This window comes from Biomphalaria glabrata, chromosome 11 (assembly GCF_947242115.1).
Source record: "Biomphalaria glabrata chromosome 11, xgBioGlab47.1, whole genome shotgun sequence".
NCBI lineage: Eukaryota > Metazoa > Mollusca > Gastropoda > Planorbidae > Biomphalaria > Biomphalaria glabrata.
The window spans coordinates 34,480,579-34,499,093 of NC_074721.1; the positions used below are offsets into that span (position 1 = coordinate 34,480,579).

The window sequence follows — 18,515 nt, forward strand, 5'->3', positions numbered from 1 at the left end:
TATATATATATATATATATATATATATCAAAATTTAAGAACTTACACTAATAAATAAATAAAAAACTTTTAAAAAACATGGCTGTCTAGTTTAAAAAAATATAAACTTTTAATACCTTTGGAATATAAAAAAGTTTTAAAAAATACTAATTTTCCCAGGTGGGGACTTATACACTTGGGCTCTGGGCCTGTTCATTCTAAAAATTCTTTAAAAAAAAATGATACATCCAGTATTCACTAAAAAAAGAGTCACCATGCTCTCATTCTCAATCTAAACAAGATTATGAGCACCACAATGTTCCAGACCATGTTAGGCATACAACTGAACTGCCATAGAAGCTAATGGGTTAAAAGAAACTTATTGATAATTTATCTTTTTTTTTTTTCCAAAAAAAAAAATTCTTATTTTATTTCTTTTTACTCAACATCTGACAACCCTGGACTTGCATTCCAATGGGTATGAGTAAATTTGCAAAGGCCAACATTCAAAGGGGGCATGAGGTTTATATCATTGGAAGTGCCGAAAGTGAAGATAAATTATGACACATCACAAAGCAAACAGACAGGACTCTTACTTTTCATTCTCTTTTTTAAACCAAGGGTCAGATCTGTTTGCTCTTTTAGGGTCAATGGTTTCATCTTCACCGGCCATGTTCATACTCATTCCAGAAAGACAATTTCCCCCCACCCTCAGATCACCAAATATCCTGTCACAGAAATAGCCTGGTTTTAATTTTTTTAAGAAATTATACAAAAATTTGTTTAAACATAATATTTTTTTTAGACATAAATCAGTTAATCCCCCATGATTCATGATGTAATAAAACTAAATGACCTTTTTAGATGATATTGGGCTTCAATTTATTCATCATTTTCATTTTCTATGCTTAAACTATTGGCCATATGGCTTGCAAAGGCCTTCTTGTAGAGAACAGTATCAGGGAAGAGAAGAAGAGGAAGACAGAGAAAAGGATGGGAAGACAACATCGGAGAATGGATGGATGAAAGAGATTCTAGTCAAAGTGAAAGTGAGAGGACTGAAGAAAGATCACGTGTGGTGCCCCAATTGTCTGACAAACTAAGGGACAGGTGAAAATGATTAGAAAAACAACATTTATATAACCTTCTCAAAAGTTTACCTTTATGGCTTGATTGTGTTTTATACTTTTTTAATAAACAAATTGTATTTAATAATAGATGAACATTAAATTTTTAAAAAAGTTTTCAAGCTCTATCTTTTCTGGTATTTGTATCAAAGCTGATATAGTTTTAGGAAACATCCAATATTTTGAAGAAAAAAAAATGCCTCTTAAAATAATGTTTCTATATAATACCTGGAATGACCTTTTGAATACTGGTAGCCGCTATCTCTAACAACTTGTCTGGCAAGTGGAAACAACTCTTCTCTTCTTGTCAGTAATGCTGGGAAATGACTACAAAGCTGAGCAGCCGCCTCATTCACAGAAATCTGGTGACAAAACAGTTAATACACTGTGCAACCAATGGGCTTCATAGTCTTTACAAGTAAACAACAATAAAGTGAAACCTGTGTTTAGTTCTATGAAGTGAGCTGGGTTTAGTATTTGATGTAATGGAGGTCACTTCAACTTTTAATCTAAATGTCTTTATCTATGGGATTAAGGTCACAGGTTTATTATAAAAACATTTTTAGCGAACATTAGCTTTAGCATTATACATAGGCTACCGAAACAATCTGAATATTTTTTTGATTTATTTTAGTGCTTAGTTTAATATTAATCAACAGATTTTGTCAACATATATTTGTTTGGTATATTTTCTTGGTTTCTTTTTTTTGTTTAATAGAATACACTTTTTACATTACTGTGATAATAATTTTTTATCTTAGGAATAGGTTTTATTTATAAAATGCAGACACTACTTCAAAAATGAAGACGATTATGTCCTACGCGTCATGCATCTAGTCATGCATATTAACCAATGACTTAAATTCTGCTTAGTCACTGGTTTTCCTGGCTGACTCAGGCAATCCATTCAATGCTCTAATAGCACTAGGGAAGAAGGAGCATTTGTACAAATTTGTCCTAGCATATGGAACAAGGAATGTGTCTTTCTGAGTATGTTATTAGATTTTGTTTGTTTTTTTAAGATTATGGTTCAGTGTTTTATGTATAATTGCTACTTTTCTTCTGAAGGCTTTCTACATTTAGTGATTTTACTAAAGGTGTTACTCTAGTCAAATGTGAATATTCGTTTGTTATAAATCTCACAGCTCTATTTTGTATCTGTTCCAGTTTTCTTAATGTTTTCATGAGTTGAGGGGTCCCAAACACAGGATGCATATTCTAATAGCATAACCAAGGTTAAATAACATTTTAGCTTTATGTTCTTATTTGATTTATAGAAATTTCTTTTAATAAATCCTAATGCCTTGTTTGATTTTTTTGAAAGTTTCATCAATATGTGGATTCCATGAGTTTTTCCTTTATTTTAACACCTAGGTATTTTGTTTTTTTAGTCTGTGTTACAGATAAGTAGAATTTATTCGTTTTAATTTTTTTTTACTCTTAATAACTGTCATTTTTCTGGGTGGAAAGACATGCTCCTATTTGATTTCCATTTCTGTAATTAATCTAATTCTCTTTGTAAAATTTCTGTATCTTGTGTTGTTTTTATTGTTCTATATATTATGAAATCGTCTGCAAATTATCTGACTTTTGTTCCTGAACTAATGCAATTTGGTAAATCATTTATGTAAATAAAAAATACTAGTGCACCTATTTTCAATAGAAATGCTTTGATGGCATTTATATTACTTGTACAAATTAATTATTTAGAGCCTCCTTGTCTAAACAATATGTATCAATCACCTCATGTAGAGACATTGGTCTGTCATTTTTCCTTTTAGAATCAAATCTTCCATAGATGGCAGCATATTTCCTAAGGGCAGCCATTCTGTTTGGATCATCTGCTGTCATTGTCATCACATACTAATAAAAAAAAAAGTAAAAGTCAAGAAAATGTAAGAGAAATGAAAGGAAAGAAAAGAAAGAGTTGTGGGGGTTTTGTATACTTGCCATCAATGCACAAACTAAACATGATGATTGGTTTCATGAAAAACAAACAATTCAAAATTATAACCTTCTGCAAGGTAGAAAAATACCACTTCAGTCATGTTCCTTAGCTTCCTAACTTTATTGTTAGGGTAGTTTGTTAATTATTTCTTTATAAACTAGGTAGCTTGTGACAAAATGCAAACTTTAACACTATGGCCATATCACAAGGTCCTCAGGGTTCACAAAGACCTTCCTTCAGGGAACAGTACCAGGGAAAACGAAGAGGAAGACAGAGAAAATGATGGGAAGACAACATTACAGAATGGACAGGCCTGTCATAGAAAAAAATTCTTTTCAAAGTAAATGAGAGAGTAATGGAGAAAGATAGTCATCAGATCTTGTGTGGTGCCCAGCCGTTCAACTGATTAAGGGATAGGTGAAGGTGAAGAGAAAAAGGTTGTTATCTGGGTAAACTAAACAATGCTGATATCTAATCAATTGCTTTATGATTAGATTAAAACTTATCACTAATCCTCTATGTCTATGAGATCTGGATGCTTAGGCCAAAAGTTTAAGTCCAATATTGTAATGTATTTGTCATACTTTAAATAATGATATTGTGGCAAGTGAAATAGAAGAAAACCTCAATACTTTGAAGCGGTCAAAGCTAGAATTACAAGATGAGGAATTTTCAGACAGGACAGGGGTTAAAAATGTCCAAACGTGTCATCTAAGAGAATTCCTTCTCAGTGTCCAAAGTATGATGAGAATGCACAGCACTCCAATTCCCAAATTGACTTTTTCAAAGGATTACAAGAATCTATTGTTAGTCAATCTTATCTCATCTTATGAAATACAAGCATTACTTCAAAAAAGATGATTATGTCCTGTGCATGTTCCTAGGTCAATCTAGTCATGCATCTTAATCAATGACTTAAATTCTGCCAAGTCATTGGTTTTCCTGGATGACTCAGGCTGCCCATTCCATGCTCTAATAGCAAAGAAGGACCATTTCTACAAATTTGTCCCTGCTTATGGAACAAGGAATGTGTCAAGTTAACCATGAAGAGAAAAAAAAAAGAATTTTGGAGTCTGACCAAGAGGAGCAGAGTACTTACTGTGTGCAGCACTGTAATACTCCTAAAAATTAAGATGCAGATCAGGGAATCAAGAATGATGGTCAATACATAATTTATTCTATCAAGCTGTGTAATGTAACATCAGTAGGTTTTATAGATCAAATAAATAGGTTCTTACAGCAATAGCTAAGTGACTAAAGACACTGACAAGCTAAAGAGAAAAGTTAAAACAATTACTTACACTAATTTCTTTACTGATCTGCTTCTTTGGCATTGACTTTGGTTCAAAGGGAGGCAAATTCTGAGCCAACAAGGTAGCAGCAGTGGCTATGGCTGCAATCTGATGGTCTAGAAGAGCTGGTTGGGTCAGTCCCAGCATTCCAGGAAACTGGTCGTCAGGCATATACTGAAATCAAATAGAATCAATACAGTGGTAAAAGTAATGTGATAGTTTCTTTTCAATCAGATGCATGTTTTATACAAATCAAAAATAAAAATGTATCCTTTTCAATTTAAAAAAAAACATTAATTTTGATTACCTCCCTTTGATTAATAAAATCTAGTATTTTCATGTATAATTTTTAGAATTTTATGGCAGGCAAATTCAGAATTAAAAATTTTAGAAAAATTCTTTTATCTAAATAATAATGAGGCCTTTATCATAAAATAAATATAAACTGAAATCTGATAGTAATTTAAATTTCAGTATCTTTATATATTGTAAAGAATAATAAGAATTAGTCATTACTTGATTTTTTTTGTATTGCTAGTATAGAGTAATTATAGTTTGCAATTACATCCAAACATTAGTGTTTTTAATTATTTCAAAATGTATAGCAAATCAAGCTTACATATTGCAAACAAAAATTGTTTTAAAAAATCAGTGCTACTAACCAACACATCCTTGACAATATCTTGTGGTGAATCAGGTGGGCTCGGGCGCTCCAAACTGTTTCCATTGGTTGGGCTCAGAGCTCTTGAGCTGCCATGAGAGGTCCATGGTGTAGATGTGGAGATGGTAGACGACTGTGGTGACGTAATCTTATAATCCTGGTGATTGTTGGCATGGTCCATTGAGTTTGGAGAGCTCAAAGCCTGGGCGGTGGCGTTGCCCATGCTCATGACATGTGTGGGATATTTCTTCAAAACTGAAATGATAGTGACATAGCTGTAAGACTAATAACTCATGCATAGTTATTGAATTTTGTTATAGAAAGGTTTGTTGTAGTCAAGCGGGATCTCACATTGACAATTCCTGTTTTTTGCTAGAAGTGAAGTTTAGGGATTTGGTATTTATGAATGACATAGTTTCATTGCAAAAAAGAAACAATACCTTATCACAATATTTCTTCAAAGTTTCAACTCTTATTGAAGACTTGAATTTTTTTTATAGTGTTTGGAATTTAAAAAATTATTATTACTAAACATGTGGCAGCTGGGTCGGATTTGACCAGCGAACATAATAATCTTGCCTTCTAAAACATAAACCTTTTTTTTTTAAATATTTACTTATAAACCTTTTTTTTTTCTTTAAGTGATAGTCAGAATATTACTTTTTGCAATCTAAGATTTAGATTTAAAAAACAAAAACATTACTGTTAGAACAGAGACAATAAATTATTCACACTTGAATAAAAGTCTTTGGATGTTTAGTTAGTATTGAATTAGACCTAGTAATAGTGTCCTGGGATAGTTTGAATTAGTCTAATTAGACCTAGTAAGAGTGTCCTGAGAATTGAGATAGTTTGAATTAGTCTAATTAGACCTAGTAAGAGTATCCTGAGATAGTTGCTTATACTTTTTGTTAAAATCTCTACCTTCAAAAGCTGCTGGATTTGCCACCCATTCTTGTAATGCTTTTTGTAACCTTCTCACATGAAGAGGTTTGCTTGCCATGCCAACAAGGGCCATAATCTCCAAAAATTCATCTTCACCAGCCTCACAGAGTTGTTGAACATCATCACCTCCTTCAATCAGACAACAAAGTTAAAATATTAATATTAAGCATCTGTTACATACTGTATGTTAAAACAAAATTTAAAAAAAAGGTTCATTCTTCATTCAAAAATGAAATAATTGTTAAAGATACTTTTTTATTATGTTTTTAATTTGCTAAATTCCTTCTTTTACATTGATTCCATTAAAAAAAACAAAAACATATTATATATGTTAATGTAGTCATTCTTGATAATTAGAGATTTAAATTAATTATTTGGCTTGCAGTTTAAATCAGGTAACAGATTCTGTATTTAAATGATTTTAATTCTTAAACAGTTATAAATGTTTTATCATTGTGTCAGTGTAGGCCAACATCCTGTGTTACATTTTTCGTCTATTAACTTACGGTTTAGCGTTTTGGTAAATTAAAACTAAATCTATTTTAATTTTCAACTTTTTTATCTCAAACTGTTTCAAAATCTTAAACTAAATAGTTCTTAAAATAATGAATTTTAATAAACAGTGCAATTTGTTTGCTTTGGTTTAGGACCTCTCTTTATAAATATATCATTAGCAGCTTATTTACTGACCAACATGAGATTATTTTATTATTATTTTATTATATGACACTAAATGGAGAATCGAAAGTTATTAATTTATGGCACATTGAGACTAGAAGTTGTTTTCTTTTCATGCACCTCACACAAAGTGCTCAGAAATAAATTGTGTAGATAGCAAAGTTAATACAGAATTAGTTTCAGTAGTTTCTTTGATGCTACCGCTTCTTATTTTGATGTTTAAACTCCAAACATTTCAAATGAACAGCCACATACTTTCAAAGGAGCGATGATTTTAAGTTCAAATGTGAATTTTTTTATATTTTATTCACTATATTAAATGTACTTTTGGCAGCATCTTCACATTTCTAGAAATTAAAATTTTTGGACCTTTTCATATTCTCTTGTATTATTAAATTAACTCTTTCTCTCCGTTATTATTTTCCATGTTGCGAATTTTGCTAATTTGTGTTTCACTACCCTGTTATGATTAAACTTCAATAACTTTTTGTATGTAATCAGAAAATGTTATGTTAGGCATATAATTGTAGAAGAATGCAAGCTTTTTATATATATATATATCACAAATTAAAGTTTATAAAACCAAAAATTAATTTAATTTAATAGGTTCAAATCACTGTTGGTATCGTCAGTTAGGAGAGAAAGAGTTAAATGTAATAGTATTATTATTATATGTTAAATTTTTATATCATTAAAGCTTGCTTATTGCTCTTTCTCTCTCTCTCTTTAGTGGTCATGCAGAGAGGAAGTAGCTGGAAGTAACGCAACTAGTGCCCATGTCTCACAATACACAAGAGCATAAAAATAGTTACCAGACTTCCGACAAAAGGAGGACATGTTCTCCTTTCAGAGGTCATGTCCTCCGTCCAACAGACACCAATCTAAAAAGTAATAATTCTGGCTTTTTCTTCTTTGTTTATTTGCAATACCATATTATCAAACAATCAGACAGAATCAGATACAATCCTAACCATATTTTGTCATTTAAACTCACTTAGCTTATTACTGAATTCTTATCATGCATAGAGTTGACTTGGCAGAATTTAAGTCATCGATTAACATGCATGACTAGATGAGCTAGAAACATGCATAGAATGTAATCATCTTTTTTGAAGAAACGTCTGTATTTCATAAGATAGAGTAAATCTATTCAAAGAAAGGGAGTATTGGTGTTGATTCTTCCCCACAGCAAATTGAAATCATTTGAAAAATAATAAGATGACTTTTTATTTTTGGCATGCTCCCTCATGAGCAATAGCGTTTGTAAATTTAATAATGTTACTTGGAGCGCCACAAGATCTGTGAATTATTTTTTTTTTAAGAAGAATATTTTTTGAAGATCTACGCATTCTCCAGACAGTGATGCAGACTCTTCTTTGAAAGTCACAAAGTATTATCTTTAAAAAAATATTACTTCGCACTAGAAATATGAGGAGGCACTGTGGATGAGTAGTAAATTGCTTGGCTGCTGAACTGGGGGTCCCGGGTTCAAATCCTGGTAAATGCCTCTGGTTAATTTTTTAGCAATATACATATATATACAAATTCTTCTTCTAGCCAGCTATTTGCTGCTGAACTGTAAGCTCTTTTGCAGACTATGCATTACAGGTGTTGGTTATGTTGGACTGTAGTGGTAGTAGGTTCTGCCTAAGGTGGATTAAGATGGAGCATTCAAAGAGGATATGGTTTATGGTTTCATAACCCTACTTAAAAAACATTGTTTGAAAATTTTTAATAAACCTAAAATTTTACCTTGAGTGATGAATGTCTCAAAATACTGCAAGAGGTTGGCTCTTTGTAGAACTCTGTACAGCTGAAGTTCAGAGTTATTAGATGGCTGTACAGTAGCCATCATCTGAAGCTGTGGGATCTCCTCAGTAAAAATATGGCTTATCTGCAGTGCCTAACAAAATGAAAAAAAAAAGTGTCAAGGCAAATTAAAAATACAAATAGATATGAATTTAGTTAGTACACTATTACAGTATTAGTGTTAGTGTTAGTACACTATTACACTATTAGTGTTAGTACACTATTACAGTATTACTATTAGTGTTAGTACACTATTACAGTATTACTATTAGTGTTAGTACACTATTACAGTTTTACTATTAGTGTTAGTACACTATTATTATTAGTGTTAGTACACTATTACAGTATTACTATTAGTGTTAGTACACTATTACACTATTAGTGTTAGTACACTATTACACTATTACTATTAGTGTTAGGACACTATTACAGTATTACTACTAGTGTTAGTACACTATTATTATTAGTGTTAGTACACTACTACAGTCCCTAACCCTGTGGTGATAAGGGAATTACTTATTTTGGTTATTTGGATACTGGAGCTTCTTGTTAGAGAAAATGACAGCCAGAGAAAACTCAAGAGGAGCTGCAACCAATATGATTAAGGTCCTATCTGTTGACTGACATGACTAAGGTCCAGCAAATTAACCACGACTTTTAGATCCAAGCTATCAATCAAGATGGCAAAAGGTTGAACCTATTGACCAATTCTTCTTCTTCGTCTTTGTTCTTATTTCAGATGTCAGATCATGGTTCAGATCAGTAATCCTATATCTGAGATGAACCGAGCTGTGGTTTCCAGATCAGGAGAACTCCGTATGGTTTGTCTTCTATGGGAGGGTTTTGGAACTCATATTGGCCAGCATCTTTAGAGAAAATTGAGACAGCACATCTTTACCTGTAAAGACCCCCCCCCCCCCAATTTATATAATGGAAAGTTTATGCTAGAGGCTTGTATAATAATTTCCTTTACGTATAGACTAGATGCATTCTGCGGCGACAGCTTTGAAACGTGACATCCAATAATATTCACTTCCCAATAATAACGCTTCGTGAAAGGTTCAGAAATAGATATCTAGATCTAGAATCTGAAGAAATCATCTTTCAAGAAGATCTAGACTACATCAAAAATACAATATCCATATATGGTTGACCAATATCACAGCTAGCTGGGTAATGGGAACTTGATGCTGTTTCATATTACAAGGGAAGTATAAGTTTTTAGTAACTTTTTAGTTATGCTTGCCCTGGGGTGGCAAAATATGTAGGTCACAGCTGGGGCTGCGCAGCCACGGGAAATACTGTATTCCTCACTAATCTTCAGACTCGAAGACCAGCCTTATTATATACGTTTTTGGTATTTTTCACAAACAATATTTGTGGACCAAGACACCAGCGTACACAAGCATACTTACTGACTGACATACCATATGTACTGATAGATGAAAAATTTTAACTGACCTATAAATATATGCAGACCCAGCTGCGACCTACATATTTTGCAACACCCAACCATTATCCGCCGGTGGTCGATTTAGATGTTCTTTACGCCGTCTTCGTCTGTCCTCGGCAATATACATACATGCATACGTACTTACATACGAACGTGATACATAATACATACTTATATACATACATACATAGCCTACATACATACATATGTTAGAGATCTAGCCTATATAAATCTAGATCTCACTTTTCAAAAGCCTAACTTTATGAAAATTTTCTTCTTTAAAAAAAACCTCCAATGTTTCTTTGGTTCCAGCCCAAGCCTTTTGGGATAAAAGAGTTAGCTCAACTTTGTTGCATGGATCTATCCGTCAGTGTTTTTAATCGGTAAAAGAACATACACAGCACAGAATGCGTTTGAAAAAAAAAGAAAAAAAAAAGTAAACATACGATGGAGGGGAGGATTAGGTAGGTCTACGTCTGGGAAAAGAGAACTAACGGTAAGCCCCCTATATTTTATGGCTATGAAGGGGAGGGGACATTCTCGGAGGAGGTAATATTGGAAGGGGGAAGGTGTTAGGTTGGGGGGGGGGGGGCTATAGAAACTGTTTGGTGAACAAGGTTAGAATCGATTGATTTGGTGGGCGGATGGAGGAGAAAAGTGTGAGCGATGAAAGATAATATAACCAGAGAATAGGGCCGGCCTTAGACTATTGGAGGCCCCATATGAAATAGAAAAAAAATAATAAAGACAAGAAAATAATAAAACGCAATTTATTCAAAGCCTAGTGACTCCTTCAATAACATTGGGCACAAGTCTCGTTAGTTCTACTCTCTATTTTTTTTTTTAAGTCCTCTGCGAGGCGGCCGATGCCCCCATCAATCGGAGGTCCTATGCCGGCCCTACATAGAATACAGGTGGGGGGAAAATGGGGGGGGGGGTCGAGGCGAGCTACATTTGAGTAGGGAAACAGGAATAGGCCTATAGATATTAAAACTAAAAACCTAGATATGGACGAGATCTAGGTCAGTTGTAAGATATTGAAAACAAAAGCGTATACCGAATTAATTTAAAAATATTCGATAATCATATGAGTATCTACGACAAGTTTATAATCTACATTTCTAGATTCTAGCTTCACCTGCATTGGGAAAAAAATAAACAGAAAAGAAAAGAAAAAAATTAGGGCGTGGCTGAAGTAGATCTCTATATAAAGAACAAAACATAACAGTTGCACTAATTCGTGCACTGCGTCTAGATCTAGCTGTTCACTGTTGTTCTTTCTTTTTAGAATTCCAACGTTATTTAAACTTATTTGTGCGATTTTTTTTTTAACCATTCCTGTAAATTTTGTAATTCAGCCTAAATAATTTTTAATTTTTAGACCTAGAATCTAGAACTAAATGAAGATTGAAAAAAAAAAAAAAAAAAGCCTTGTTGCAACCGTGCTGGCTGGGTGCCAAAATCCAAAAAAAATAAAATAATAATAATCCACTAGCCAGCGCAACCTTTAACCTCTCCCCGTAGACGGGATACGCCTCCCAGTGTGAACCAGTTTGCGCATGCCTAGAGATGGTGGGGCGGAGAGGTGAAACTACTTGTCTAGGGTGAAGGTTAGCCTAACGGGATAAGCAAGGCACACAGGCCCGATATTGTTATAGCATACAAGTCTACATAAACTAACTGGCAAACACACTTCAGTTAGGCTCGGACCATGTGGTTGTAATTAATGAAATAATTAACAAATAGCATCATCGCATTTTTTTGGGGGGGATTCACAGCTCCCAATTTAAAACTTTTAAAAATGTGTTTGCAGAAGAAATTAAATAGATCTAGTCTCAATACCATATTTTAAAAGGTAAAATTGAAATAGCAATACTCACTAATTAAAGTCTCTATGAAGATATAATATTTCTTATAACCAAAGTTATTAAGTTTGGTTGTATTCCTAATAATGGTTGGTGAGGGGGTGGGGCTTTTTACCAAGCAGATAATGTGTGTGTGGGGGGGGGGGATTAAATATCTATCTGAATAGTAAAAAAAAAATGTTTAAAAGGAGTCTATATTACGCAAAGACAAACAGACACAAAAACTCTTTTGTCCCCTGGCAATCAGATCATTAAATAGAATTTAACTACTTTACATGTAAATTAATTAGTGAGTCTGGTGTGAATGTATACTTGTAAGACAAATTATTTTATTATTATTATGTCAAGGAGGTTTTTCATAAATAAATTTGTTGATACTTGATATTGTCCTATGCTAGATTTATTTTTAAAAAAGAAAATCTATATCAGATATAAATAGCCAGTAGCAGGAAGCAGAGATATCTTGTCATTTACCGGAGATCTGGGTTTATATTTTCTACAATAACCAACAACAATGGGAGAAATTGGTACAGGCATGTAGATCTTTTTTTTTTAATGGGCAGACGACACTAGACCTACAACTTCTAGTTAACTCGTTAGAAAAAAAAAAAAAACAGGCTAACACACTAACATATGTAAGCCTACAATTTAGATCGATCTAGACCTAGAAATTAGTTTTGTAATATATAAAGGTTAAATATAAATCTAATTAAGATAAATTTATGATTTAATTAAATGTGGTTATCTGGACTACTTTTAAAATAAAAGACAAAGAAAGGAAAATCCCCCCCCTACCCTTTTGTTTCATTTCACTAAATTATTAGGATGTAGGTCATTTAGAAATGCAGTTTCTGTGACAAAATGAAAGTTAATTGTTTCTCTACTGCCAGCAACACACACACAAACACACATACGCCTTTTCAAAAAAGTAACGCAGTTTTTGTTCAAGACATCAGTTTGAATTTATAAGTGAAAATGTACGAGTGATGAGTGACGTCACTGTTGGGATGGTTTGAATCTTTTATGGCATAAAAAAAATATATAACATAGGACTAATGTAAAGTCAAATATAGTTCTAGGTTCCGCAAGGTTGCCATTGCCGGAAGTGGTAATGCACTCTCTACACATAAAATGATTCCTAATGTACGCGACTCAAATAGCCTCTGACAACCAGTCCAATTCGTGGCATTCACGTGTGGATTAGATATTGACTCCGGCGGAACTGCTTTCACTGAAAGTAGGGACTAAGCCACTAAGGCGAGTAACTGGCGCCTAAACCAGTAAGCGACTGGACCCCACAATGACCTGCTAAGAACGCAAACTAAAACTCAATGGCGATATAACAAGGTCTTCGGGAATCGCAAAAACTTTCCTTCAGGGAACAGTACCAGGAAAAAGAAGAAGAGAAAAGGCGATGAGAAAAGAACATAAAAGAATGGACGGACCTGCCATTGAAAGAGGTTTTTTTTTTATCCAAGGCAAAAGACAGGGATCTAGAAAGACGGTCTACAAATCGTGTGTGGTGGGTGCCCCAACGGTCCAACAGACTAGGGAATAGATGAAGGTGAAACCAGTAAGCTTCGGGCAGGAGGGGCTCCTTAGCCATGGCTGGCTGCCCTATCAGGGAAAGGCTTCGGCAGAAGTCGTTGAGAAAATATCAGGACACGGTGAACGTTTGTCAGTTTTCATCACAGTGCTACACCCTGGTAGAAACTGCGACGCCACTGCCCACAAACTGTATCGGCACTTGCCGTTCCTTTGGATACATCAGCTGCGTGGAGGGGGGGGGACTGCTGTTTGAGTGACATCGTTCCAACCAGAGCTAATGCCCAGGCATTCAACTCATTTCCATGAGATGAATTTACCTATAGGCAACATAAACTATAGATCAGTCCCCCCCCCCCAATTGTTTAGAAGAAAAAGGAATAGGCTACATTGGGCCCCTAATCTCAAATATTTTAGGGCCTTATCTGGTCTAAATCCGGTCCTGATTTAATTAACACGTATTGGACGTGCCTTTAGAAACGACTATATTTTTTTTTAATCCTAACCCCAAAACTCTCACAGCACGGCATGTGATGGCAACGGACGGGGTTCGAACCCGAAACTATCGTGATACCAACCCGAAGCGCAGACCACACGATGAGGCAGCACCCGTCGCGACTTGTGCCTGTGAATTGCTTGTGCCTAAAATTGTGCGGCCTGGCCAGATGATTTTATAGAAATGCATTACAAACATGCAATCAAATATGTGGCTAACGTCTACATTGCTGATTATTATAAACTAATAGCAGGGACGGGTCTCAGCGTTCAGATCGCGTCCAGACCTTAACCCTAACCCAGTTAGCAAAACTTAAACTACTTTTTTAAAAAGAAGGCATATTTAAGAGGGAAGAACTCTTTATTGACATCCATATTTCTCAACAGTGTAGAATTTATTTCCCTTTTTCACTATCAAATAAATATGATTAATAACAAATCATTAATTGATAAATTGGCTAATTTGTTTCATTGATTCGTGTATTGTTAGGTACAATAAATAATTGTGTAAAGTTTCAACTTCATTCGAGAATGGGTGTGGGAGACATAACGTGTTCCAACTTTGTACCAGAGTGCGTTGATATAGGGTCGGATTTTAGGGAGGGCAGGCGGGACTACAGTCTACAAACGAGACCAAATATATCTGAATTTCGACGCGTCAGAAGCTTTAAGTTTCGTTTTGTTTTTTCCTAACATTTTTTTTTCACATTTTTACGACTGGCAAAAATCTGATGAAGAAGTGTAGGCCTACGTTTGTACATGCTCGGAATAAGTAAATACAGCCCCCTGATTTACGACAGTGCATCTTCCAAGGGCCTCACCCTTACCCCCACAAATAAAAACATTAAAATATGCATATTAAATATTTTTGAAAAGGACATTGAGATAAAATTTAAAAGAACTCTGCTTCTTTCATCTGAAATATAGCTTGCTTTTAGACATAAGTATTTTCATTCATAAGTGGATCATTATTTAGGCTTTTGAAAAATTTTAGAGGCCACAAAAATCCTGCCCCAGGGCCTCAACATACGTAAATCCGGCCCTGAGTCGATATAAGCTTTGGTAATGAAACTCAAATGCCATAGTAGAGCTGACTGACTGGTCATGAAGTACATTCTCTGCAGTGAGTCTACATCGTAAACAAGAGTCAAAGACACTGACTACCACAAAATATCTTATATTCTTATCTTATAAATTGCAGACGTTCTTCTCAACAGAGAAGATACTCACGTCCTGCGCGTATCCATGGGTTAATCTAATCGTGCATTTTAATGAGACTTAACCTTTACTAATTCATTGGTTTACTTAGCTGATTCAGGCAACCCGTTCCATGCTCTAATTCAGGGCGGACTGGTGTCAAAATCGGCCCGGGCATTTCTATACAATCAGGACCCCAAATTCTATATCATATGATGGCATCCAATTCTATGTCTACCTGTCCTCAAAATCATTATGTTTGATAATGTCTATGCTGAACACCTTCAGAGAAGCTTTGAGGCACATGACAGAGCATCATGGCGTCGCGCTGTGAAAACTGGCGCACAGGTTGCTGAGGAAAAAAGAACAACGCTGGCAGAAGAAAAACGCCAGAGAAGAAAAGCAAGGCAAACGACACTAGCTCCAGCTGGAATAACCTGCCCTGTGTGCGGCAGAACATTCCGGGCTCACATAGGTCTCACCAGCCACATGAGGAGGCATAAAACCCCAGTGCAAAGCCCTGAGCCCCCTGGATGACAAAGTGGTCATCATCGAACCACGATGGACGAACTATAATTATATTTGATAATGTATTGATATGCATGAATACAGCGGCCTCTGTATCTTTATAAGAAATATAGGCCTTATGTTGCTTTCCTTATGTTGCTTTCTAATCATTGAGTATGTAGGCCCTAAAAGGATGAAGTCTACTACAAGAATATTTAATTATTTCGGAAAATATGTTAGCTTAAAATAGTATTACATTGTAGAGTCTGCGCCGTACTGACATTGATTTGGCTATTTCGATGGCCCTACCGGCCCATTTGGGTACCGGCCCACCGTGCATTGGCCCAAATGCCCATATAGCCAGTCCCTGCTCTAATGGCACTAGGGAAGAAGAAGCATTGTTCGAACATATTTGTTAGAATCTCATTATAACTCTAAAATGTACATTTTGTGTCACATATTTGCAACTACGATGGTATCTAAAACTAATTTAGGCCTAACAAGAAACAGGCCGATTGAATGCTGGGATCATTTCTGGGTTGGCCTAGGTCATAATAGCCTATTTAAGAGAACGCCTACAAATTACAAAGATATAAATTACGAGATACTAATTAAGATTCTAAAAGATCTGGCCATCTCCAATGTGACCCTAAGAAAGGTGAGAGCCCCCAGTTTAAAGAATCGAAAGACAGTAGTGAACTTAATTAATTACAGAGAGGCCTATAACCAATATACATACGCACGATAGTAGGTCGTGGAGGCTATAACACAAGTCAATGCACCTAATTAATATGACCCGCAGCTAGTGTTTCAACAAAAAAGCAGTTCCCTCCTAATATTCAAGTCTGGTCGTAAACTAAGTCTTCTTCCACCCTCTCTTACCCACCCCCCATTTTACACAAACACACACACACAAACACACCAATGGCATACGATACCTATATCTCTTGCATAGCTATAAGTATATTAATATACAACCAGCGGACAATGGTAATGCTTGCCGTGAACGTGGCAAAATATGTAGGTCACAGCTGGGGCTGAGTAACCACTGGAAATACTGCATTATTCCTCATCAATCTTCGGAGTCGAAGACAAGCCTTATTATTAATATACAGTCAATATACAGTTAATATACAGTCAATATACAGTCAATATACAGTCAATATAATGTGTATTTTATGAAAGTGAAAATATATCTATTTAATTGATATATTGTCTAACATGTGAACTGTGTCACTTAAGATAGTGTACAGAGCTAAATCTACAAGACCGAAGTCATAATAACTAATGAGGTATAGTATAGTTATAGTACCCATGCCCATGTGATATATCTAGGCTAGACTGTTGCTAGACTATTACAGATTACATGCACTATTATTCAACAAGAATGCAAAATAAGTTAACAATTTTTAACATTTTAATGCATGTCAACAAAAAAGCATATTTAACATTGAGACCCATTCAGACTAGGTTTAAAGTTTAATTAATTATTAATGTCTTTCATCCCTCACTGACATGTGCAGTTAATGAGTAAAATGACTTAAATGTTAATTAAACTTTAATTACTAGTCGTATGTAGTGCCTTATTTTTAAATAGAATAATATTATGAAATCTATTATCAATGTTTTAGTGAAATCCTCTTCAAGTCTTACCTTATAAAAAAAAATAAACAAACACAGATACGGCTGAGTGTGTAGTTGTTGAATGAAACGTGTTAGGATACGGGCGTGTTGTGGTAAGAGCAAGATACGTTGCCCGTATTCAAAGTAGCTCCCTTTTGGCCTGTCCTTACTTCGCCCCAGCTAAACGATTGTTTTAGGGTCAGGCCGCACATCCCCGACCCCTCGCTCAATGCAGACAACACACACACAGGGAATACACGGCTGAAACTAGGATAGGCTGCGTGGTGGCGAATGGGGGGGGGGGTGAGGGGGAGCGAGTTGTGGGGGAGGGGAAGGGAAAAGAGAGAGAGAGAAACGAAGGGGAGTGTACGGAGCACACACGTCGAGCCGTCGGGGTGTACGCTGCAGACGGGGGAGGGGTGGATAAGAGGAGTGGGGAAGTTCAGGGGGGTTGTTTTGGGGGAAGGGGCGCTTCCGGGGTGAATTCACCATATAAGGACCCTAGCACGTCATTGCGCCCCCTCCCCACAAGTTCTTTTTTTTTTTTTCATTTTTCACTCATCACCCCCTCACTTCTTCCGTCCTCTCTCTTTCTCTTTCTCTCTCTCTATTACTACCTTTTTCTCCTTCCCAGAAGTGTGTGGGGCACGTTGTCGGTATTTTCAGAGATGCCGCTGGGTGGACGGGGCAGCTCTGTGGGGCATCGATCTGTAAGTTTCTCCCCACGAGTTTGTGCCAGAATGCTCCGCACGGTTTGGGTTTTGGCTTCTGCGCAGACGATACGTTGACTGTTTTTATAGCACGCCCTCCTACCCCTTGGTTACGACAGTCTCGTGTGTTGTTTGCCTAAGCTCTTGTCTGTGCTCCTGTAGTATTATTGTATTTTTTTGCACGTTATTAAATAACAGACTCCATATTGAGCCCTTTAAAAAAAATTAACCGTCGCCATAATAACAACATATTTCTAATGTTTTCGTATCTGTGTGGGATGCATGCCCCCCTCACCCCCCCCCCCCAATCGGATTAAGTTAGCACGTTTCCCCAGCAGTGGTCACATGTCGGCAAGGTAGGAGCGGTGGGGGGGGGGCAGGGTGGAGATCTAGAATGTTATATTTTGTTATTATTCTATTCACGTTGGTGTCTTTATTAATCACTTACTTGGGTTGTCATCCTCAGTACTTGAAACAGACACGCCCTGACACTCTTGGACCCCATACCTTGGCATAAACTAACAATTTTCCGAAACCATCTTTTCTCTGGCGCTTCGCCAGAGACAAATAGGCCTATGAAGATCTAGGTCTAAATTAAATTTCAGCTTTAAAAAAAAAGGATCACAAATAGTACACTTACGTTTTATTGAAGGGGCTGGCTTTTAAAAAGGGGAGAGGGGTC

At 35.7% G+C, this 18,515-nt stretch overlaps 1 protein-coding gene across 4 annotated transcripts in view; it reads right to left on the reverse strand.

Annotated features, from left to right (window-relative positions):
- Positions 1 to 17,376, reverse strand: part of LOC106068311 (NGFI-A-binding protein 1-like) — a 28,667-nt gene extending 11,291 nt beyond the window's left edge. For 2 of the 4 annotated variants that reach the window (XM_013227644.2, XM_013227642.2), the window contains exons 1-8: positions 17,154 to 17,376; positions 8,382 to 8,532; positions 5,931 to 6,080; positions 5,008 to 5,261; positions 4,355 to 4,519; positions 2,849 to 2,968; positions 1,334 to 1,467; positions 575 to 706 (exon numbers count right to left, since the gene is read on the reverse strand). In XM_013227644.2, coding sequence (XP_013083098.2) covers positions 575 to 706; positions 1,334 to 1,467; positions 2,849 to 2,968; positions 4,355 to 4,519; positions 5,008 to 5,261; positions 5,931 to 6,080; positions 8,382 to 8,484 — 1,058 coding nt within the window. In that variant the 5' untranslated portion in view covers positions 8,485 to 8,532; positions 17,154 to 17,376. Of the gene's footprint in view, positions 1 to 574; positions 707 to 1,333; positions 1,468 to 2,848; positions 2,969 to 4,354; positions 4,520 to 5,007; positions 5,262 to 5,930; positions 6,081 to 8,381; positions 8,533 to 10,180; positions 10,352 to 17,153 lie in introns of those variants that run through there. The other 2 variants (XM_013227643.2, XM_013227645.2) reach the window with 2 other exon arrangements.
- Between the last annotated feature and the right edge of the window lie 1,139 nt (positions 17,377 to 18,515).